The sequence below is a fragment of the Aspergillus ruber genome (assembly GCF_000600275.1).
Source record: "Aspergillus ruber CBS 135680 unplaced genomic scaffold scaffold00017, whole genome shotgun sequence".
Classification (NCBI taxonomy): Eukaryota; Fungi; Ascomycota; class Eurotiomycetes; order Eurotiales; family Aspergillaceae; genus Aspergillus; species Aspergillus ruber.
The window spans coordinates 87,825-110,906 of NW_024467313.1; the positions used below are offsets into that span (position 1 = coordinate 87,825).

Consider the following 23,082-nt stretch of genomic DNA (forward strand, 5'->3'; position numbering starts at 1 on the left):
TTGGAAAACATTTAGTTTTGATTTCATTCCTTTATGGCGTTTAACTTGATGAGTGAGTGACTTGAACTGACCTTGATATAATCATGCGAGTCAATATGGGATTTGCTTTACATATTCATCTTTTCGTTTCTGAAAAGGTTCGGCTATTGTTGGTTTACTGTATGATTCATTTGAAAATACATACATGGATTATTTTGATATTCTATTCTTGATTTGGTTGTAGTTAAAATAGGGGATCGGACTCCAGTAACGAAGAAAATCCATGCAACCAGATGTCCGCTCATATCATTTATACTTGCAAGTCTATCCTGATCGTTATAGAGGGCGATTCCCAGGAAGCCCGTCGACTGGATCGTAGTCTGTATATTATGGCAGAAAACAGTTACAATACGAATGACAGCAAAGACATTGGTGATGCTTCAGATGGTTCATTTTCCACGGAAGCCGTAGATTTGGTCATTATTTCTACTAGTATGCAAGTATCAAATAAGTTTGTGCTTTTGATCTCGATCCCTTGACGGCTTCGATTTCGCACGAGAAACCAAGAAAAACAAGGAGGATGCGAAATGATGCTTGGGGCGATCAGTCATTTGCGCATCTCATTCGGAGAATGCTCAAAGTCTATTAGTGATCAAACCAACGATCGAACAGGTTAGGTCTAGGTATAACAAGATCCTGTATCTATGAAAACTGTCTTGTTTTCTCCGTCCATTGGTAACCCCCGGCATTCCCTCCTAAAAGAGAGCAAAAGAGAGCAAAAGAAAGAAGGTAGAACCACCTGTAGTTCGTCTAGTTTTCTCCCTGGTTGCACGCGACGAGCGAAGTAGTGGATCTTTGCGGAATTTAGTTAATACATGGCGGTACATATCTGTTTGACCCAAATTTCCGGATAACTTGTCGTGAATGAGGGTTACAAACCTTTTCCAGATGCCGACAATTGTCTCGCTGGGTCTAGTGGCGCCCATCTCTCGGACCCGGCATGTATCGTTGGGACGTAAGCATACTTAAGTCACGATGTCCCAGAATATCTCATCGATGATGGGATGTGGAGAATCTATCATGAGTGGAGTCCTTCCCAAGTCTTCAAGGCTCCCTCGATGACCATATCCCGTCTTCGAATGTGACTTTAAGCTAGACGTGGACTATACGAGCCTGACTCTCCGGGTTGACAAGCTTCGGTTCAATGATAGTTGTCCAGGACTTTTTATATCTTGTATTTCTCTTTTTGCTTCGCGTGTCGTGCATGTTGAAGAAATAATGGCATGAAGGTGTACTTGTCTTTTCTTTGCTTCCTCATGTGCCAGCAATACTATCATGAAACGCAGGTTTCTTTTATCTGGTTTTGTGATGGCTGGAAAGGCACATATCCAAGCGATTCGGAAAACAGCAGCAGTTTCTGAACCTACAGGAAACGACAGGTCTTTACAAATAATAACACTCTTCTTTAATAAAACTTTAATACAGTACCTGGCTTGTGGGACCGAACAAATGCCCATGCCGGTACCCAGGTTGGGATTAGGGGGCTAATGGGTTGGATTCATCGTCTGCATATAATGCCTATTGTTTATTGAGCATCGAAAAGTTGTTCTGAATAGACCCCGTGTATGGCGTCTCAAAAGAGCACCTTCTGGTATTGTTGGGGTTTGAAATCCCTCGCAGCCATAACCAACGGCTGATATGAGTTTGATGGCTGGGGGATGAAGAAGCAACGACTTCTTACGCACCTCGTCTTTGAAGCCACTTCGGAACGCTATTCCATGGAAGCCCCATGGGGGCCTGGTAGAAAATCTCCGGTATTCTAAAGCTCAAAATTATGTCAAAGCCATATATAAGTCAGTTCGGATAGTAGAGTAGCACCTGGGGGGGGGGGGATGATTATGACAACAGTCTCATGAAATTTTGTGGAATCGGTGCGGTGCATCACACTCTTTTGGAAACCCGGTATTATTAATCCCATCGAAGCTGGGGCTTTGGATAGAGTCCCAATAAAACCAAAAAAGAATACCGTCTTGCACTCAACTTTGGCTGTTCGTAGTGCGAGAAACAAACCGTATCTCCAATTATATATCAATACCCTTAAGAGAGTGGCAGAATTGGGTGAAAGGGGAGCCAACTTAAATCCTTTTTTTCCCACTAGCACAAGCACACGGTTCCACATGAGGTCAGATAAATGGGCAGGAATTTCTCCTCCTGTGGGATGTTATGGTTACGTGGAAAAGGAAGGTATGCGTTTTACCCAATGCTGGGTTTTCTGCAAAGCAAGCCAGCCTTCGGAGGTTGGTAGTTCTATCGAAGAGATGAATCTTCTCGACATCGAGGGCGTGATTTGTAACATCGTCCATTGTTGATGCCCTGGACTCGCCGGCTCCTCATGTGGCGACACTTCTTTTCTCAACTTGTTTGTCTGGTAAGCACTACACTTTATACAATCAGCAAAACCATTTGGTATAGTATCATATGAAGACTTACTTCCTCAGTGAAAGTGGAGTGCCAAATCGGCAAATTTCAAAATTTCAAAGACACCTCCCATACCTCTATCATCTCGTGCTCTGCAGTGGGAACTGCGCGGAGAATAAATTCATGTGGACGATAATGGTGTAGATATTCACCTTTCAAAGGAGAAGAAATGTGCTTCACGTAACTTAACATGCTTTGGCCAATGACGGCCATTCAGAGAGTATCTCTTGGATGGGATCCCAGCACTGCACCAGTTCAGTCGGTAGAAGTAATCATTTATGTCATAATCATATCAAGTGTTAAATTCATGGAAGTTGACGTATAGCCTTCTTCGCATAGGTTCAGTTCCTGAGGGTGATGCTGGGCCCCTAAAGCATTTCCTTCTTTTAGGCCGGCACATCGATTGTCCATGATAGCTTATGGGCAACGAGCCTGTATGTTTTGCATTAACTCAGTGGAGCATATCAATATGGCGAGATTGAGCGCGAAGAGTGCACAGCCTTTTTGACTAGTCCGAAAAAGAAGAGTCGATAGGGCGGGATTTAGGTCAACGCTGATGTACAAAGCACTCTTCTTGCTGGTAATGGCGCAGGAAATGAATATATTAGGTACTAGTGCGTAGTCTGAGTGGATAAATACCGCGCTTGTCGTCGGTTTGGCTTCCAAGTGAAGCAAATTAAGTTACCTTGTTTATGAACATAGGCTGTTTAGAGCAAGCAAGATGAAGTGAAAATGGAAAGGAGTGGGAAGTTGCTACTAAGTACCTCTCAAAGCAGTGAATGTCCTATGATACATACTCCAGTTCACAATAGCTGCCTGAGAGCACGCTGTAGCCCCAAAAGCTCCAATAATAACCATTCCAACACTTATATGAACATATTAACACCTGCATGCGTATGCGCACACATACATCACATATCCTCATCAACATCCCACAAACCCCTGGCTCGCATACATCCTGAGGGTATTCTCCTTCCAGTGCTCGGGCTGTTCGCGTTTTGCAGCTTCCTCTTCTTCCAATTCGGTATCCTCGTTGACCATCTTGATCAGGTATCTTACCACTTCAGCCGCACAAAGCTCCTTAGCTGCCATTTTGCTCGCTCTCCAACCCTTAGTGGAGCCAATGGCGCCGGCACGAGTGAGGAAGGGGTCGCCTTTAAAATGAGCGGATGTCCTATATTCACCTTCGGTTTCGACTAAGTTACCATCAAGACGTGTGATGCGGATTTCTGGGGAGCGCAGTGACAAGAGTTGGCAGGCTTCTAGAAGCTCATACGGTGACGGCAACATTAGCGATATAGAGCATGGAGGACAAGCAAAGGAGGAAGGAATGGGGTGAAGCATTACTTTTGAGTCGTGCATCCTGAGTGGGCAAGTCTTTAAGTCGATTCTGAAGTTCACTAGGAGTGATATTCCACCGTCGCTTCTCCTCCTCAAGGCGGATCTCAAAATCAGGAAGCTTGCTCTCAGCGAGAGGTAGCAAGTTTGCGTTTTTTCGAGGCGACAACTTATTTTGGTGGCTCCTGAACCTTTGCTTCTTGTCTATACCCCCTCTTTTGACGCGCCGGTTTGGAGACTCGGGACTAGAACTGGCGCCGCGTGCCCTGGATGGAAACTTTGGGACGTGTGCAAACAGACTTTCTCTAGACATTTTCATAGTGAACGGCCCGGGAAAGTTGTATAGGACGCTGTTCCCGTATACGAGCAATGCATGCAAACCCATATGCGCTGCAGCATTTTTCGAACTCAAAGCATCAGAATAATGTTTCTGCAACCCGAAAAACGAACCACCCTCAACCTCAACCTCGTGGCGATAGTTGCCCTCGTGGACATACTGTGTGTACTGCGGCTTGCGCAGACTGTTCTGGACGCAGTAGTCTGTCATGATGCGCATCGACAAATGTCAGTCAATAGCTAATGGCGATACTAGGAAGAAGATTTACCCTGCAAAAGATCAACCCAGTTCCAGCCAGGGCTGTTGAAAACCCCTTCAGGCTCACTCGGGACAAGCCAACCTGGAAACTGAGGTTGCAGTCCTTTCAGAGCTTCCCAACATACCTCTGTCCTAGCCTCCATTTGGGTTTCGAAAAGGAAGGATCGTACAATCGTACGTCCGTACATCGTCAAAGTGCATGCCCATTTCTTACCACCATGGTCCTTGTTGTACTGGAACCTGGGGAGGAGCAGTGACTGGACGGCTAGGACACCGAAATAGAAGATTGCTTGGCTGCATGTAATCTCATTGAGATTCAACGAGGCAAGGCATGGAGACTTGGGAATGGCCTATACAAGAGCCGTTCATGTCAGACAGGTGCCGGACGGAGACAAACAGGCGAGTAAACAGAGAAAACGTCGTCATCCAAGCATTGGAACAAATAAAGACAACCTACCTCGTCTCTCTCAAGGCTCTCATCCACGTCAGTATTAGTCCCAGCCTGAGCCCCAGTAGACGGAGCATTCTGAGGCAAGGGCATCAAAGCACTTATCAACTCATCCACCTGCGAACTTATCGAAGACTGACTATTATAATCCGTTTCCACCTCACGCTTCAACTCTGCAGGCTGCACATTCTCAAAGACGACACTAGGATACAATCCTCCGCCTGGTAGTTGCTGCTGTATGTCTGACACAGTGGTAGCGGACGGAGAGGGGTAGAGGGTAGCGGACGAAGAGGAAGGGTAGAAGGTAGAAGACGAAGATGAGGATGGGGCGTGTGCTGGGAGTGCCATGCCTCCAATCCCAAGCCAAGGAATGGATGCGTAGAGAGAATTCGCTGACCACATAGGATAGCCCCAGTAAGAGGAGCATTGCCAGGCTTGTTCATCGTCTATACCGGCGGTTGGGTTAAACGATTCATATTGCCAATGATTGTTCATCTTGGAGAAACTTCGATTTAGAAAGATATTGTATAAAAATGGAGGGGAGCAATCCAAATAGAGAGAGAGAGATAAACCAGTTGGAAGGAAGAGAAGAGTCGGAGGAGGGAGGAAGAAGAGGGAGTCGCAGACTGCGACCTGCCTTCCCGATCGGGAATTCACTACACAAACGCCGCCCTCCTTACACATAACATATACAATTATCGAGACAGAACTGAGGTCTCTTCCCTATAGACTTCCTGTAGACGGAACCTCAGAAGATCTGATTATACTTGAGCGTCTCTATTCTATCTGTTACGTATTCACCTTGAACGAAGTTAGGTCTGATCACACTATAACTTCCACAAAATGTAGCTCAAATACTCAACCATACCAAACCACCCCCGGTTGATGATACCATGTTAGACTATTGTCGAGGAAAATGGAAATCGCCTGTGTGTTGTGATTAAAATGAAGAAGGCTGTCAGTTAATATTGGGTTTATCCTAACACTACGCCCTGTCTACCCTCTAATGTAGAACCGAGATACTCGGTTTTAGTTTGAATACAGGGGATACTATATATTTATTTTGCCTTGTGTAGAAGAAGATAGAGGAACTGAAAGTATAAGGGCCAAAAACAAAAACAAAAACAAAAACAAAAAAAAAAAAACTCCCCGACTGGGAATCGAACCCAGGTCTCCCGCGCTTGCAGTCATAAAGCTGACAAGCGGAAATCATGACCACTAGACCATCGAGGAATTGTTATCAAATGATTTTCGTTAATACATTTACAAGTTAATCTAAAGATTAGGTCTGCTATTAGTCCAGATCCCTGGTACTTGGATCGGGTTGCCTAATACTCCAATTATTAGGTTAGCGGTTCGATTTGGAGAACTCTCGTTTATCATATTCCTTGACCTGACCGTGTTGATGGGCAATATCGACTAAGTTTGTCGTGCCTGTGTATATATATCTCCAGCGAATATGCCGATGCCGTGCGCGACACATTAGCCACTACTGGTTCACTCCCATGCTATTCATCAATCCAAGCGAAACATGACCAAAGTCATGGAACGAAGCCATTGTCCTGCTGTTCTTCTCTCAGTCTTGTGACTGTTCCATTTGTTCATACACATACAAGGTACTTCGTATGCAAACAGATTGCCATGCGCAGTCGGCGAGCATATAGTTGGGCCAACTTCACAATTATTTCCTTGAGATTTCATCGGGAGATCATTCCGGTCGGTAAATTGAAAAATTATTTCTCTTTACCATAACGTACCAACGGATAGATCGATTACTGAAACGTATGATTAATCACTAAATTTGCTTATATTTTATGCTGCCAAAGGAAATACCAACCAGTTAGCTCGCATAGCTCAGTGGCAGAGCGCTTGACTTGTATAGCAAGGTTCTCGGTTCGAAACCCGAACATGGGAATGACTTACAAATTAATCAAGAGGTCGGTGGTTCAATCCCGCCTGTGAGCATTTCTTTTTTCTTCTATGATTTAATCATTTATTTCAATTTTTCTCTCGACACTTTCTTTCCTTTTATTTTTTTTTGCCCTCCCTTGTCCTTCTTCATGTCCCACAGCACTCGCGTCGACTTCAAGCCTTAGGCACCTAATGGGGTTGCATGCAATTATTGGGTGAAGGAGGTTAGGGGATGTTGAGGATGTGACGACTCATATATGACGGCTCATATATGACGGCTCAACACTGCAGCAATGAATGATACATCGCAAATGCTGCTACTCAACCATGTCGGCAACAACCTCTATAAAACCCCTTCATTACCTAGATAGATTTCCTCTTCTCTTTTCTTCTCCAGATTCGATATTCTCGTCGATGGCTACAATAGTCTAGATAGGAATTCAGTTCGTTATTATCTACTATTCCGAGCCCGTGACAGAGGATGGGATTGTTACAGACCTAACCACATCAACCTCACGTGATTATCCGGGGAGTCAAGGCAGAGTCACTGGATGATATTTGACGATAAAATGCAGGACAATCCAGGGATCAGATAATATGCCACAACCCAAATCACGTGATGATATATGTCTTGGCAACGATAGATATATACCATTTGGTATATGTATACTATCTTGGTATACATCTACCATACGGCAGCAATATACCAGGGAGGCATGGAGGATATATAAGGACACTCATTCATGTACTTAGTTTAGTTCTTCGCAATCAATCTAGTTAATCAAGCATTGGTTACCTTCTAGTTTCTGACTCGTCCGCACTTAACCAACAACCCAGCATACGTGCTCGGTTGGCCTTGTTTCTCTATTCGTTACCTTTACCGATTCTACCTGTTGATTATCTTACGGAGCCTGGAGGGGGCGACATACCTTCGACGTGATATACAGAGAGCCTGGATGGTTATTGAGCATACGATTACTTGGAAGACACTTAAGGTAAGTAAGTCCTGTCTCAAAATACAACCAACTAGAACCCTAGATACGATACGAAAGAAGCCAGGTTGTGACAGGGATCTGCCAGTGTTTAGCATCTGTTGCTTGAAGTACAGTTTATTGAAGTAACACGTTTACCAGAAACAACAGCGACGACTGAAAAAGCCACCTGCTACAATGTTATTTAAAGAAGCATAAGGGGCTGCGAGTAAACCTCTCTCACTTTTTGACCCTCGACTCCCTTCTATCACAATAAATCCCACTCATTAACTCAGCCGCGATCAAACGAAGACCGAGCGAGCAATGCAAAAGTAACTAGCGTATACATAAATAACTCAAGCAAATATCTCAACAAATCTTCTACTAGTACATCGCAACATACTCCTCCAACCTCTGCACCACACACTGTACGATACTTTTGCGATCCAAACGTACACCTGGGCAAGAATCTCCGCGCTCTAGTAAAAACCGCACCATAGCCGCATGCCCATAGATCACTGCACTCTGCAAAAGAGCCTCAGGCTCAAACCATGCACTGTGCTTATATAGGACCCAAGTGCATTCATTCCATTCCACACTACCCTTTGATACTGCATGCTGCAGGATTCAATCGTCGATAACCTTGGTACCGTTCTTACCAACCCCCTTTTCAAGAAGTGCATGCACTGTACCTAGGCAGCTCATATTTACTGCTTCGCTGAGACAAGTTTCCAACTTAACACATGTGCTTTTCTTAAAAAAGTAGTTTTGTATATGCTTTGTGGCTGCCAGTAAACGTATATTCCAACGCTGACAGATATTCGCGACTCGGGGTGCCCAGTGCTGCGTCTTTCACGAGAAGGAGTTTTACCATGGCTAGCTGACCATTTTTCGCTGCCAATTGTAGTGGCGTGGAATGCGTAAATGGGAATATTAAAGGAAGAGGCGATAATTCAGCACCCATCGCCAGAATGGATTAACGCACTGCAAGTGACCATTGGCTGTGTCTAGACACAGGGAACCATTCTTTGCGTGACATGGAAAGCCATGTTCCTTTAGTAGAGCTTGAAGCCCTTGAATTACATCTGCATAGCCCTCCAGCGCAGCCCATTCCAATAAGTTGAGTGAGCTGGCCATAATATTATGCTGATTTCTCCAGACACCAAATGCAAGACCGTGAAGTGGAATATGAAGAGCATTTTGCAGATCAGGGGATGTTTGGAGTAATACATCTAAGCACTGAAAATCCAGGTAGCTGGCGATTTCGAGAATGACCGTATTTAAGCATCGGAGGAGAAATCATTGTGCTTGCGCTGGTACTTGACTAACTTTCGCCTTGAGATTTGGCATCTTGACGAATAGAAAGGCGAAGCATGTACAATAGTGACTCCTATCGCTATTGCTGATTGTTCCTCACTAGGTGCATCATGTAATAGTCATACATGTGTCCTTATTTTGGGCTCGAGGGTGCCCTAGATGTGAAAACCAACAGCATTTCCAGAGATGATTGCTGGTATAACCAATATTTTTCTATGGGAACATGTATGATTTCTTACATCCCGACAAGCCTACCTTGTCGTGAAGCCATTTGCAAGGACTAGTCGAATATCTACCACAAGTTTCACGATAAAAATTCCAATCGGGAGCTTTCTGGATGCCTTTCCACCAGTTGCTATTAATCTTTTCCAACATTCTTGCCACGGTATAATCAAGCCAAGGTTTCCAAGTCTGCGCTTCTAAGCCTCACCCGTGTCCTCACCACTCTTCTAACAATTAATCCGTCGTTTCCTGTTCTTCGATGCCAACGCACACCGCATACCTAGCAGCCCTACATATTTCGACTGACCGAGGAAAACCGTTGAGGTCGGCCCGACCTCGGCACGGGAATATTGCCAGATCGGGGATGTGGATGTGAATAGAATTTGCCATACGCTATTATAAATCAACACGGCTTATAAATAAGGGGAAAATAAGCTAAGAGCTAACATGTGTGTTTAAAGGGAGCTTAAATCCCCAGATTCTCCCGATCAAATACATAGAAAATTTAACCAAACCCAAGCAGCAACATGTCCACAACCCGCTACGATGCGTCCCCAGCCGACCCGAGCGCACTCGGGCAACCGCTCAACTTTGCCTTCTCGGGCCGAACTGCCCCAAACCGCTTCCTCAAAGGCGCCATGAGCGAACGCCTAGCCTCATTCACCATGGCCGACAAGCCCAACCGCGGCATCCCCTCCCCGGAACTAATTAACCTGTACCAACACTGGGGCGAGGGCGAAATCGGCCTCTCGCTAACAGGCAACGTGATGATTGCGCTAGACCAACTCGAAGCACCCGGTAACATGATCATCCCGTCTGATGCGCCGCTGTCAGGAACTCGGTTTGAGCGGTTCTCCGAGCTCGCGGGCAAGGCAAAGGCGAATGGGTCTTTGATTGTTGCGCAGGTGTCGCATCCGGGTCGTCAGACTGCTGCTGCAGTGCAGCCGAGCCCTATTAGTGCGAGTGAGGTGCCGCTTGTGGAGTCGCCGTTGGGGATTGAGTTTGCTACGCCGCGCGCTGCGACGGAGGAGGATATTGCGGATGTTGTTGAGGGTTTCGCACATGCCGCCGAGTACCTCGATAAGGCTGGGTTTGATGGAATCCAATTGCATGCTGCGCATGGGTACTTGTTGAGCCAATTTTTGTCGTCGACGACGAATAAGCGGACAGATGAGTATGGTGGGGAGTTGAAGAACCGGATGCGGTTGATTCTAGAGATCCGGGAGGCGGTTGCGCAGCGCGTGCGCAAGGACTTTGTTGTTGGTATTAAGGTGAACAGCGTTGAGTTCCAGGAGCATGGGTTCCAGCCTGAGGAGGCGCGGGTGCTGTGCGAGACGCTTGAGGAGAATGCATTTGACTTTGTCGAGTTGTCAGGTGGTACGTATGAGAAGTGGGCCATGGATGAGAAACGGGAGACTACTTCGAAGCGTGAAGCTGTAAGCGTTTCCTTTTCCCAACCACATTGAAATGGCACTGACGACCCAGTTCTTCCTCGACTTCGCCCAACTCATCGTCCCAGCCCTAAAGAAAACCAAGTCCTACCTCACCGGCGGCTTCCGCAGTGTCTCCGGCATGGTGGACGCCCTGAACGTCGTCGACGGCATCGGCCTGGGCCGTCCCCTCTGCCAAGAACCATATCTGTGCTCGCACATCCTGGCTGGAAAGGTTCCCTCCGCGATTTCGCTGCATCTGAGCCAGTACGACTTTATGTCCACGGCAACGGCAGCATTGCTGCATATCAGGCAGATCGGGAACCATCAGCAGCCGCTAAACTTGGGGCTGGCTGAGAACACGCCTAAGTTTTACGAGGCTGTTGGGGAGTATCTGGCTGTGAAGGCGCAGGACGCTACGGGGGATATTTATGCGCCGCCTGTGTTGCGGGGGTGGAATGAGGCTTTGTCTTCCGTTGTCATGTAAATAGATTTGCATACTTTCTTTGCACGAAAAGGGAACATAGATAATAATATAGACAAATAAACTGTAGAACAAAAAATATGCATCAAAAATTTTTTCAACCGTATTGCACCCCTTTACTATGTATGGGACAATTTGGTAGATGTAGGTAGCTATGGGAACCTTAGCTCTAGCTTGCAGCAGCATTCATTGCTGGCTCTATATGTAAGATTTCTTTAAAAAAGATATTGGTCTTCAAAATCCAAAATATATCATGCAACGATGAAAATGCCTTATACAAACAAAATGCAAGCACTATAAACTCGCCCTCCCCCTAGACTCATACGGAATCAACATCACCACCGCACCCGCTGCAATGAACAACACACCACTAAGATATACCGGCACAAAAGTGTTGAGATCCGCAAACATGGCAATAATCGGCGCCATAATCCCAAACACCCGGCTCGAAGAAGCCGTCAACGCATTTCCCGTCCCGCGGTCTTTCGTGAGGAAGAGTTCAGGCGTATATGCATACAACACGGCGGACTGGATGTTGCTCATGAAATTGTATGCGCAGTTCCAGCCTAGTAGTGCGTTTGATGATGTTGCTGTCGTGGAAGCCAACAGAAATACGCCAGTAAGAACGGCAGAAAGCATGAAGGTGCCCTTGCGGCCGAACCGGGGCATTTCGACAAGTGCACCACCTAGCAGACACCCCGGGATCCCTAGGACGGCGATGATGAGTGAGTTGCGGTAGGTGATGTACGTTGAGCCATCGCCAAATTCGGCGCCTCGGGATTGTTGGATGTAGGGTAGAAAGGCGTTGTAGAGAGGGAAGCCCAGGCCAATGAATGCCCATACCAGCATGATCATAGAGGTCGACCAGGCGCGACGGGGTGTATCGAAGAGAGCCCGGACATGTTCCAGACTGACCTTTTCCAATCGTATGCGGATTAGATCTCGCGTCCCTAGAGCCGCCGGTGTATTCAGTCCGAGATCCTCTTCGTTCACTGGACCATCGTGATCTTGCAGATCGCTCAAAGAGAAAGACGTCCGGCGTCCATTCCTCTTGGCTATCTCGCGAACCACATCCACGGCTTCGTCATTGCGTCCCTTACCCATGAGGTACTTGGGCGACTCAAAAAGCGTGAAAAAGACAAATCTCCCGATAAACATAACCATGGCCAATCCACCCATCACGAAAAGAAAGTATCTCCATCCCATGTTACTAGATTTCGAGCATGGTTCCCCATTATCCTCGTCGCAGGTCATATTCCCCAACAACGGCCATGCCACCAACGTCGCCAGCAACTGCGCAAACGCCCATGAAACCGACAAAACCGTGAGCAGATACTGATGCGACCCAGGCAGAAATTCAAGAAAAATCGCCGAATCCACAGGCAAATTCCCTCCAACGCCGATCGACCACAACGCCGCAAAGAGACATACCGTCGCGAAACTCGGCGACGCAGCAGCAACCAACCCAAACACCCCCGTAATCCCAAGCGTGAGATTAAACGCCCACTTCCGTCCAAAAATATCACATCCAAAGCCCCAAAAAATCGCCCCGACCAGCAACCCAACATTCTGCGCTAGCGTCAAAATGGGCGGTTTGCTTGCGTTGAACTCGTACGAAACCGGCGGCAGGATCAAGGACACCACGATCGGCCAGAGATTATCGCTCGCCCAACCGAATCCGATCACGAAAAAGAGCTGCCATTGGTACCGGCCCATGCCAATATCCTGGATGGCTCGGTTGAGCGCGGTGGCTTTGGCCGTGTAGGCGGCGTTGCGGCCATTGTTCTCACGGGGAAGCGACGGGGAGGTGGTGGATTCCGGATCTAGCTGTTCGACGACAGAAGATGGCGATTCTTCGATCTGCTTGGGGGGAGGGGACATGGCTTTGTTATTTTTCCATTGAGAAAGAGGGATGTATTCCGACGTCTGAGGACGAGAGGTGAGTAGGGAATGCATTTCAGTGGCTGGCTGAGGGGTTGATGGTGTACTAGGTTTTAGCCCATTGCGGGGTTAGTTCGGTTTGAAAGCAATACCGTCAAGAAGCACATGGAATAGATAGACGATGATATTAGAATATACAGAAATACCTCCCCTGTAGTTGCACTGCACAGGGGTATATAACAAGTCGGTTGGCGGTGATGTCACCTGATGCTTCCCAAAATAGCTTCGGAAGTATCCGTATTATCCACAGAATCAACGTTATATAGCCGTCGAGTCCTAAAACAGAAAAAGCCTCGAGAAACCAATGGGGCGATTGCTTGAATCAATACGAAGGCACAATCCCGCTTATTTAACCTATATACCAAAGCTTTATCAGCTAAAGTCTCTCAATCCCACCCGCCTACATTACGATAAACGACTAACCCTAAAGATTTGAATCCAGGAAAGTTTAGTTGAGTACTAAGACATGCATCCCCATGGCTGATTTGATATATCCTGTGACCCTCTATACAATTCCCCTGCGAGTAAAACGTCATGGTGAAGGGGCCCGATTTGCCCTGAGCAGCGTGGACATTGACACGAGTAGGAATATTTTGGCAACCGGTTTTCTTGGTATTAGCCTGACTGAATACCATGTCCCTGCCGCACTGGTGCCCGGCGTAGAAACCGGCGAACCATTGATTGGGGGCTGGGGCAGCAGCGGCAGAAACTGCGCAAAGGAGGAGAGGAAGGATACTAGAGGCATGCATAATCATAGAATGAAGCTGTTGTTCTAAGAAGCTGAGATAGGAGACAAGGTTCTTGTTGAACGCTCAATTGAAACCAGAAGTTGCTGGTTTTATATTCGAGCACGGCCATTGCATAAGTATCACAAACCGTGTAAGTGTACGACGATTAACCGTGTCATTTGGCTGTATAACACTACTTTATGATATCGACAGACATTGGGAACATGGCCATTAAGACAAGTTCAGTCAAAGACCCCTACGAAAATACCCTCGTAGCTCGTTTCACCATCCGACGGTTCTTGCCGTGGAAATCCGGATAAGCACCAGTCTCCTTGGGCATGAACCGTCTCGCAACCATAGAACTAGACGGCGTGGCACTGCCGCTAGCTGCACCAGCAAGCGCACTGTATGGTGTCGCCCCGGGGAAAAACGAGGTCGGGATAGTCGGGATTGGAATGGCAGAGTCGGTACCAAACGCAGTGGACAAGTCATTGGGCATGCGGGGTGCCGCAAAGGCCGAAGGGGTTGCAGTCGCGGTCAACGCGGTGCTGTACGAAGACTCATCGTCCGAGTTCTCCAAGCAGAAACCAGACCCGTAAGCGCTACGGCAGGTGTAGCTCTGTTCGTCGCCGGATTCGGTCCACATGTTAAAGTCCTGGATGGTGATGTCCGTGCAAGGAGCCGCGTCAGGACACTCAATCTTGATGGGACCACGCTGGGCGCCGTCTTCTTCGGTGCCCTTCCAGTTCTTGAAAGTGAGGTTGCTGAGTTGGACACCGTCACCGCTCCCTTCGTCCATACTGCTCCAGTAGCTGTCGATATCGAGGGAGTAGGCGTTGCCGTGGCCTAGATGGTTAGCTTGAGTTCACGTATCCAGGTCAGCTATGACTTACCGATAAAGTTCTCAAAGGCCGCGTTTGAGACGGTACCGCTGCCGCCGTTGCTCTTGATCATGTACATCTGGTTGGACTTCCAGGTGTAGATGTTGCGGTACATGATGTTGCTGATGTCGGTGTCGGTTCCCAGCGAACCCATACCGCATCCACCGCTCCAGTTGCAGTAGACGTTCTCAACGAGGATGTTCTTGGCAGGGCTCTGCGTCGCGTTAGATATCTCCAAGCTACTTTGCTATTTTGGGAACATACCTTGACCGTCACGCATTCGTCCTTGTTGGTAACCTCGACCTGTTATTGCAGCACAATCAGCATCATCTGGAGACCACAGCCAGGAGGCACATACATCGTGAATCCAAATATTGGTGCTCCAAACATCAATACCATCCAATCCACCCGAATCACCACCCCGAATAGCCATATTATACACCTCTCCATTCTCACACGTATCCAAAGAGAAGTGAAACGCCGGCGCATCGACCAACGCAACATCATGCACCGAGAAATCCGTCACTTCATACAATCGCAGAATCCGAGGCCCACTCAACGAGCCCTCCTTATGGAACTCATACCCAGATCCCTGCACCGCACCCTTGGAGGTACTACTAAAAAACTCAAAATCCGAAGAGTGCTCGATTATAAACATGTTGCCACCATCAGAACCAGTCCGGTAGATGACTCCGTCCAGCTGCAACGCCCAGCCTTTACCGCCGCTGAGGGTCACCCAGCTCTCCATGGCGTAGTCGCCGGGAGGGATGTAGACAACACCGCCGTTGGAGCATTCTTTGAAGGCAGAGTCGATGGCGGAGCCTATATCGGTGGATTTGTCTGCTTTGGCGCCGTAGTCTAGGACGTTGCAAGTTTTAGTGCTGGCTTTGGTGCTTGCTGATGACGAGGGTCCGACGCTGCCGGAGAGTTGGGCGGTTGCTAGAGGCACAAGGGCCGCGAGGATAAGAGGATTAAAGTACATGGTGAATCCTGCCAGAGGATCAAGAAAGAAAGTAATGAATATTAACAACAACAAAGAACGGAATTAAGGAATATCAATTGGCATCAATACCGCAAAGAATATACATGGATGAATGGAAATCAGACACATAATAGGAGGCGTAGGCATAGATATAGGAGTATCCGAATGTATCCCACAAGTTCCGCTAGCAACCGTCACGAAATAAATTAAGGGTTGAAACGCCGTATCGGCCGATCCGTTTGATCTTGATATGCCAACTCCATACAGAAAGCCACGCGGACGGCACAGAAGCTTTGACCCACTGGGTCCGCTCTGGACTCGTTAGCATGCTCCTTTTGGCCATAGCCCGATCCACAGTTCACCGATAGATTAACGCCCAAAAGCTTCAAATTCCGCACCCGCAAACAGCCTCGCATATTGGGACTGTTTCGGGTTGGCTTTTCGATGGCGCATAGATCAACAGCCGATCTGTTAGAAGTTAATAGACAAACCAGGTCTATGCGATGCAAAATACAACGGCCGAGAACGGACATGGTATGATGAACACGTACAACTAGATACTTAGTAAGTCTCCTGCTTATCCCCCAGCCATGCTTTAACCACTGGGGAATAATTCTCATGATGACAATGGCCCTTCCCGCATCCATGGCACAAGCACCCAGCCAAGCACGACGGCGGCTCAGAGGGCATATTAAACCGCTTTTCTGAAGACCCCTAACGAAATTCTTTCGGAAGTTCCTTCACCATGTCCGAGAAAACCCAGTCGAGACGTAGCTCCTAAGCTTGCCAGGCGTACGCATCAGCAAGCAAGGTCCGGATCAAATCTGAGTAGCGTATTCTTGTACATGTGAAGGACCATGTTGAAGCAGCCGGAGCACGTGGGTAAGAGGCAATGGGATTCCGTAGCTTGCATTAGGGTAGCATTTACAATTATATCCCTGAAGGTTCTGTCCATAAGATAATTGTGCAAGAGGTATGCTTTCCCCAGGACCGCCATTTGCAAGCATCCGGGGACTTGCTGGGAATAGTGCTGATTGGGTTCGTGCTAGTGTATAGCCACTGTACGTATACATTGAAGATGGCCGGTTCGCAGTGATCAAGATGAATTCTGCCATCGGTACATCATCCAGAATTGATCCGAGGAACACGCACGTAGGCTATATGGTAAATTCGTGGACGAAGAAGGTAGAGGAGCTCCTGTCGCCGACAGTGACTGTTATTGGAGTTACCATGAGACCATCAAATGTAAGTTGGTACATGCATTGGTAGAGTGCGATTATGATACATACCCAAGAAGGTGCTTGTCAGTGGCGCGGTGATATTCCAGGTTCATTTTGAACTAAATTCAATGCGACGATGCCATGATAATCATATGAATGTACTCACGACACTCATACCAGTCAGGTTGTCTATATGGTATCTGGTTGTGACGAAACATTCTTTTTGTATGTACATATATCGACTCAAATCAGAGACAGAGGTGCGGAGGACAGCAATATGTGGGAAGCATCAGGTTGTTCTAGTCATTGGTATCACCCATATGCTCGACATGACCATTGCACTTCCCTCCAACAACGCTCAACTCTGCCACTCCCTTGTGCCAGTCTTATCACGATGTGATACTGGAGGAAGAGAATGCGATGCCTAATTGGCAAGGAGCAACACCGTCACAACCAACGTCCCTAGACCGAGTTTGCGAGTTGTAGAAATAACAGAGAATCTGCCACGAACTAGAGTAAATAGTCCAGAATTAGCCATATGGAGGCTTGCTGCACCATTTTTTATTGTTGTAACCGGACTTGCTCGCTGACTTCCCTTTGGCTTGCCAAACTGGTCTATGTGAGAGCCAAGTCCCAGCCCAATTGTAAACTGCTCTATATTCAGTCTGCCCACGAGGTTGTTTCTTCCGTTAACTAAAAGTAAGAAATACCGCCTGATAAATGCTAATGGGTGGCCATACCACTACTTTAGCCATGGCTATGTGCTCCTTTAGTAGAAACTAGTTCTCCTGGCCTCTCTGTTTCCCCAGTGAAATGTTGGCTTAAACCTGTAAGGACGCAAACTATTAACTCGCGCTCTTTGCGCTTTGGGCTTCTTGTCGACATTCAAGTCAACAGAAAGCTGCACCAAGGTTCTTATGAACCCTTGGAGCGTATGCAGGGCTCCTCTATGTCACGCATGGGCTGATCCAGTTGAGTTTTGGTCACTGGGAGATATATATGAGTATTCACCATCGCAGTGGGTAAGCGAGTCAGCCCGGCTATGCACATGCAACTCGGGTGAATATGTAGGCTCAAAACATCTTTCATCGATTGCTAAACAGGTTGCTGTGCGCCTCAGATTCTTTGATGTTATTGCTTGAAGCTGTCTTTTTGAAAACATTTCCGTTGTTAAAATGGCAATTTGACGCTCGGTAGTATAGGTGCAAAGCTTCCAAGAACTGGAGGCGTTCGTCTTGTCACTGCAATCCCAATGTATGCAGACCTCCCACAATGTTGTCTGCATTCGTGAGAAAGTATATAGACATAAAATGCAAGGATTCAATAAAAACTGCTGAAGGAGGGGCTTGCACATTAGCACATGTTAAGTATACGAAATGCGAGTTTCAATCACAGAAGAGCAAAGACTTACATACAGCTACATGCAGTATTTGCCTTGCTGTACTGCATGTACTTGGCTGTGGCGAAGAGACAATCCCCTGTTAATCTTTGACCAACATTCTGGCTGGAACCTGTTGCCAACGGCTTCAAATTCAATGCCGTAGCTAATTCAATTATCCTCTTCTCAATGAGACCCCCAGAGTCTCAGACTAAAACGATATCGGGGGCTCTGTTGAGCCGTCCGCATATACACATGTCATCCATTTTCGCATCGCTTTTGTGATGAACTAGCCTAGGACAGAAAAAGGATGTTGCTTATCGTATGATAAGTATCCAGAGGAATAGGACAAGAGGGATAGTCATGTCGAGGATACTTCATAGAAAGCCACGTTTGACACTTTGACCTGTGCTTCAAGTTAGCTGCCAATTTGAAGGACTGCGTGGTTTGTGTCGGAATACCTAGGATGCGTTCATGTGTCTCACTTGAACGTCCAATGTCATCGTGAGCTCCAGCCTTCTAACAAACCATTTCGTTTACCTTCTCTGTATGCTCCAAGAGGCTTTTAGCTAGTCAAGGTCTGGGTTAAGTGACTGTATCAGGCTTTGGTATCTTAAGCACCGTGGCCTGGAATACATGGGGCCTGACTTATGATGCTCAGAGGTGTCCAGCACAGACTTTGACCTGATTTTTTGTGTTAGCGATTAATAAGTCTATAATTAACTATATTCCAAGCACTTACAAGACAAGCATGCTGATTATACTATGCAAGTAAATTCACAATTGCAATAATGGAGCATGTGCTCAGCGAGCTGCTCCAGGGGACTTAACGGGTCTCCGTTTTGTGACAAGTCTACCGTTTATATAGTACAGGTATTGGCGTATTCAGATTGATGTATATTAGCTCGCGAAACTTGGACTAGATAGGTCGACGAAAAACGTGGTGATGCGATGGCAGTCTACACTGTATTGCCGCATCGAATTTGCTGCGCCATTTCTGAATCTGACGGGACCAGCCGGTCTGATTCCTGTTTCAGACAATTATTTATAACAGAAGGACTGAGATATATAGAATGTATAGAGAACAGATATCTCGGTAGAATTGGGGCACTAAACAAGACCATCTATAGAGCGACCCGCAGTATAAAAGAAGAAATGAAGAAGAGGAAGAAGAAAAAAAAAGAAGGGACTGAGAAGAGACATCAGCTTATAGCTAATTTAGCTCAAAGACATGACAGTGAAGTGGAAGAAGCCTTTGTTTGCTTTGATTGTCACATCATGTAGTTAGTTCCTTTGTCGCATGAGCAACTTCTTTTCCTACTTCCACAAGACTGCACACTACTCTGTTTGGCGTTTGCTGGTTTTGAATGATAAAGAGTGAAATCGCCATACATGAAGGATGAATCAGAAAGGTGCATACCTGGTCAGGAGAGTACAATCGGATTAATCCAGCCCACTTCAAAAGCGCCGGCTTCTCTGTACATATGCTGTCGCAAGATATCTACCAGTTAAAGCAATAGTCTGGCGCGTAGCGCAGTTTCCGACATAATCTAATGAGAGCGAGAATACTGACAATTAATGAGACACCTTAGGTATAAACGGCATTAGTTGAGACTGATAGATATCAACGATTGAGCTGATCGGAGAGTTACTCCTCGAAATACTTGGATGGTTCAAGAGTAATCTAGTAGTAAGACTAATAATATCTTGCGAAATCTCAAGCTTCATTCATGTTCTTCTTCTGACGCTGTATTATTTTGTCACAACCCAAGCGCCTTGCATAATTCAATGCAGTGGAGCCACAATCATCAGTATCCAAGAAACGAGCTCCTCTCTAGGAAGGATTCGATGGCTTTCAGGCGGCTATAAAGGTATCAAGGCTGCCTCGATTGAAGTAGCGAGATAGGCTACTTAATATAGTGTAATGCAGAGGCTTGCGACATTTATGGTCTGACGTGGAAACGCTCGCTCCTTTCTCTAAAAGTGCCAATACAAGTTCTTCATCGGCAGTACATGCTGCGAAGTGTAATGCAGTGTTTTGATCAGATATCTTGAAACAGTCAACACGGGATTTCAGCAATAGTTTCAGTATAGGGAGTTGGTGGTATCTGAATGTCTCGTGATATGCAATACGTCAAGCAAATATAGCGGGTGAAGGATCAGCCCCGAGCTTCAGGGATATTATTATTATTAAATCAAGTTTATTGTCTATACTGAGCCCTAGAGCTATGACAGACCATAATTCATGGACCCGAGGCTAGCTGCTATACTACAGTCTCTTGTCCCTATTAGTTCCTGAGGCGCTCGCCCCCTTCTATAATTTCTCTGATCCTTGTCCTCGCCCCAGCCGCCTGTATGCGCAGGGCTTTTGAGCACAGTGCTCCCCTCGTGTTTTGAAGCAGGATGGGTGTGGCCTAGGCTGACACTCAGCTTAGGCTACCCTCCCTTCTACCCTTCTCCTGTTCTAATTGCCTCTAATGCTTCCATTCCCCATTCGTCATCTCTTCGGGCCCTCTCCGCCATTCGCTGTAGGTGTGCTCGGGGTAGAGCTATGCTGGTGCTGGCTAGGAATTGTAGCAGCGCCTTGGTGGCTCTGGGCTTTCCTAAAAGTCGTCCTTGTGGATATTCTTCTGCAGTAGTGGGTCTCATGACTCCGTCTGTCTCCAGGTCCTTGTAGAGCCTGGTCCGTTGGTGTAACTTCATGGATAACTGAAAGGCAGTCTCGTGTTCGTTTTTATTGCAATATGAATTAGTATCTTGGCTTTAGCACTCGAACCCACGCCATGATCACAGAGGGCTTGGTAGGATCGCATATAATTCTCTCCGAGCATATATTCAACAAGAGCATTAGATTCCAAATCTTTAGGACCTGATCAATTTCCTTTTCAAGAAGCAGCGGAGCCGAAACTAGAAGATCTGTGCTTGCTGCCTTAGTCAGATAAATAATGAAGGGGTTGTCAATCCAGCACGCGCATCTTGCTTGACAAGAAGCTGGGCGATAGCTAAGTGGCCCCTTCTCGCCGCCCACTGCAGTGATGTGAAACGGTTGGTTTTAGACAATGGAGGTGACACATCTGCCCCCATAGCAATCGGGGCGGCTCAACGCAGTGCAGGTGACCTTGACGTGCGGCGCAGCATAGTCCGGGCACTAGTTTCTGCCTGAGATGAGTCTGATCTCGTTCTCGAATTCGGAATTCCTCAATCACAGAAATATAGCATTCCGCTGAGGCCCAGTTCAACATAGTGCCGGGTCAACGAATGCTGTAGATATGTCTCGATTGGGCACTGGGGGATGGCGCATTTTGGTGCTCATTTGAATATAACGGTGAAGTATGATTGTTAAATAATAGTAAGTTCATTCCAGGCAGTTTATTATCAAATTAAATATAATATAAGATTATCATAACTAATCTTAGATGGCGTGTTAAACACTAGTCCTGTGCCTCCTGCTTGAAATACTTTATGGTGCTCCCATAACCAAGCGTGTTGCATAGTAAAATGCGGTATCTTTTCTCGCAGCCCATTCCAGAACACTGGCAAAAGGAAAACCGTAACTTATCAAAGTAGTACATACGCGATTGTAGAATGTATTGCGAAGAACTGTGTGTAAAGAGTGTGAAACTTGGAAGAATGCATTTAAATGGCTCAGCTTTAGGTAGCTGGTAACCTTAATGATTTCATTCGGGCATTGGAAGAGGCAAAATGGCGCTTGCTCATTAGTAGTTGTGGGTTCTGGCTTGTGCATCTTGAGGGGAATAAGCGTGAGATAACACTTGCTGAAAATGCGAGTGGGAGAACAAAATGAATCGTGTCAAAGCTATTTTTCTGTAGTACATTTTCTGCTGCATACCCGACAGCAAAGTCTCCTGCCAAGGCATCATAAAACAAGAAAGAGACGAAAGAGGCCAAGAGATCATGGGCCCTGAGCTCGGAGCAGTCGAAGTTGTCCATGTCATTATATCAATTCCAGGCCTATTTCTTCGTTAGTTAGACCCAATATCGATCTACGATAGAATGTAGTATGCCATACACAAGGCATTTGACAATTTCCAATTGTTTTTCGACCAAATCAGATCGTTCTGGCGTCTACCAAGCTAGTGCAACGAAGATTACTTGTCGAGAATGCTTTCTGTATTCTTGACGACAATTGCAATGTTGGAAAGTTTGACCAAGAAACCGCACTTTGATGTATCCCGCACATTTACTGAAGGCCAGGGACATGAATCCCAGTTACCACTTTACACAAGGGACTCAGGTTCGAACATTGTGAGCTATGTAGGTGACGATGGTGGGAAGACTTGAGTGAAGGGCCTTCCTTTCGTAATTCTAAACACCACAAACACTAGTCTCTTGTGAAGAAAATCGAGAATAATGTTTTAGCTAATATATTAGCATTGAGGAAAGGCCAGGCAAATAGCCAGTATGCTTGGGTTGTGATTGTACTATAAATTGTCTGAAGGAAGAGCAGGCACAGGAATTAAAAGTTTGGTAAATGTTTATAATGCAATAATGCTTCCGGGAGCATACTTCATCGACCCTTAATAAACACCCAAATGCCCAGGCATCATGAAACGGATAAACCAATAAGGCGGTTAACTCCGAGTCGGGGAAGTCGGGGAGTCGATTATCCGGACTGCACGAGGCTATATATGAAGAAGAAACTTAGATTATACGGAGGGTGACAATGATATCTATAGACACCGTAGATGGTAGAATGAGTGCTTGGCTATCTAAACGAGTGTGTGTGTCCGTATATGAGGGATCTGCCGGCCTCGGTAA

At 46.6% G+C, this 23,082-nt stretch overlaps 6 protein-coding genes and 2 non-coding genes across 8 annotated transcripts; 2 read left to right on the forward strand and 6 right to left on the reverse strand.

Moving 5' to 3' along the window:
- Nucleotides 1-3,381: 3,381 nt before the first annotated feature.
- On the reverse strand, nt 3,382-4,719 carry EURHEDRAFT_458268 (uncharacterized protein; the record flags this gene model as incomplete). The annotated part of the gene is made up of 3 exons (XM_040784490.1): nt 3,382-3,719; nt 3,805-4,335; nt 4,401-4,719. Coding segments are annotated over 3 exons (1,188 nt in total), but the record flags the coding sequence as incomplete, so codon positions are not given.
- A 1,264-nt stretch (nt 4,720-5,983) lies between these two features.
- EURHEDRAFT_t94 lies at nt 5,984-6,071 on the reverse strand. The gene has a single exon. It is a non-coding gene; the product is annotated as a tRNA-Asp (tRNA).
- Nucleotides 6,072-6,681: 610 nt separating this feature from the next.
- On the forward strand, nt 6,682-6,803 carry EURHEDRAFT_t93. The gene has a single exon. It is a non-coding gene; the product is annotated as a tRNA-Thr (tRNA).
- A 2,983-nt stretch (nt 6,804-9,786) lies between these two features.
- EURHEDRAFT_516109 (NADH:flavin oxidoreductase/NADH oxidase family protein) lies at nt 9,787-11,176 on the forward strand (the record flags this gene model as incomplete). Its single annotated transcript, XM_040786439.1, has 2 exons — nt 9,787-10,695; nt 10,745-11,176. 2 exons carry the CDS (start codon nt 9,787-9,789, stop codon nt 11,174-11,176), a joined length of 1,341 nt encoding a protein of 446 aa, XP_040637857.1.
- EURHEDRAFT_413391 (putative sugar transporter) lies at nt 11,164-13,268 on the reverse strand. The gene has a single exon (XM_040782160.1). It carries the CDS (start codon nt 13,127-13,129, stop codon nt 11,468-11,470), a length of 1,662 nt encoding a protein of 553 aa, XP_040637858.1. The 5' UTR covers nt 13,130-13,268; the 3' UTR covers nt 11,164-11,467.
- Nucleotides 13,269-13,395: 127 nt separating this feature from the next.
- EURHEDRAFT_97202 (uncharacterized protein) lies at nt 13,396-13,983 on the reverse strand. Its single transcript, XM_040787706.1, has one exon. The coding sequence runs from the start codon at nt 13,867-13,869 to the stop codon at nt 13,501-13,503; it is 369 nt and encodes a 122-aa protein (XP_040637859.1). The 5' UTR covers nt 13,870-13,983; the 3' UTR covers nt 13,396-13,500.
- Nucleotides 13,984-14,098: 115 nt separating this feature from the next.
- Nucleotides 14,099-15,705, reverse strand: rhgB (putative extracellular rhamnogalacturonase; the record flags this gene model as incomplete). Its single annotated transcript, XM_040780223.1, has 4 exons — nt 14,099-14,688; nt 14,736-14,937; nt 14,988-15,026; nt 15,082-15,705. 4 exons carry the CDS (start codon nt 15,703-15,705, stop codon nt 14,099-14,101), a joined length of 1,455 nt encoding a protein of 484 aa, XP_040637860.1.
- A 6,130-nt stretch (nt 15,706-21,835) lies between these two features.
- On the reverse strand, nt 21,836-22,269 carry EURHEDRAFT_413392 (uncharacterized protein). Its single transcript, XM_040782161.1, has one exon. The coding sequence runs from the start codon at nt 22,252-22,254 to the stop codon at nt 21,955-21,957; it is 300 nt and encodes a 99-aa protein (XP_040637861.1). The 5' UTR covers nt 22,255-22,269; the 3' UTR covers nt 21,836-21,954.
- Nucleotides 22,270-23,082: the final 813 nt, after the last annotated feature.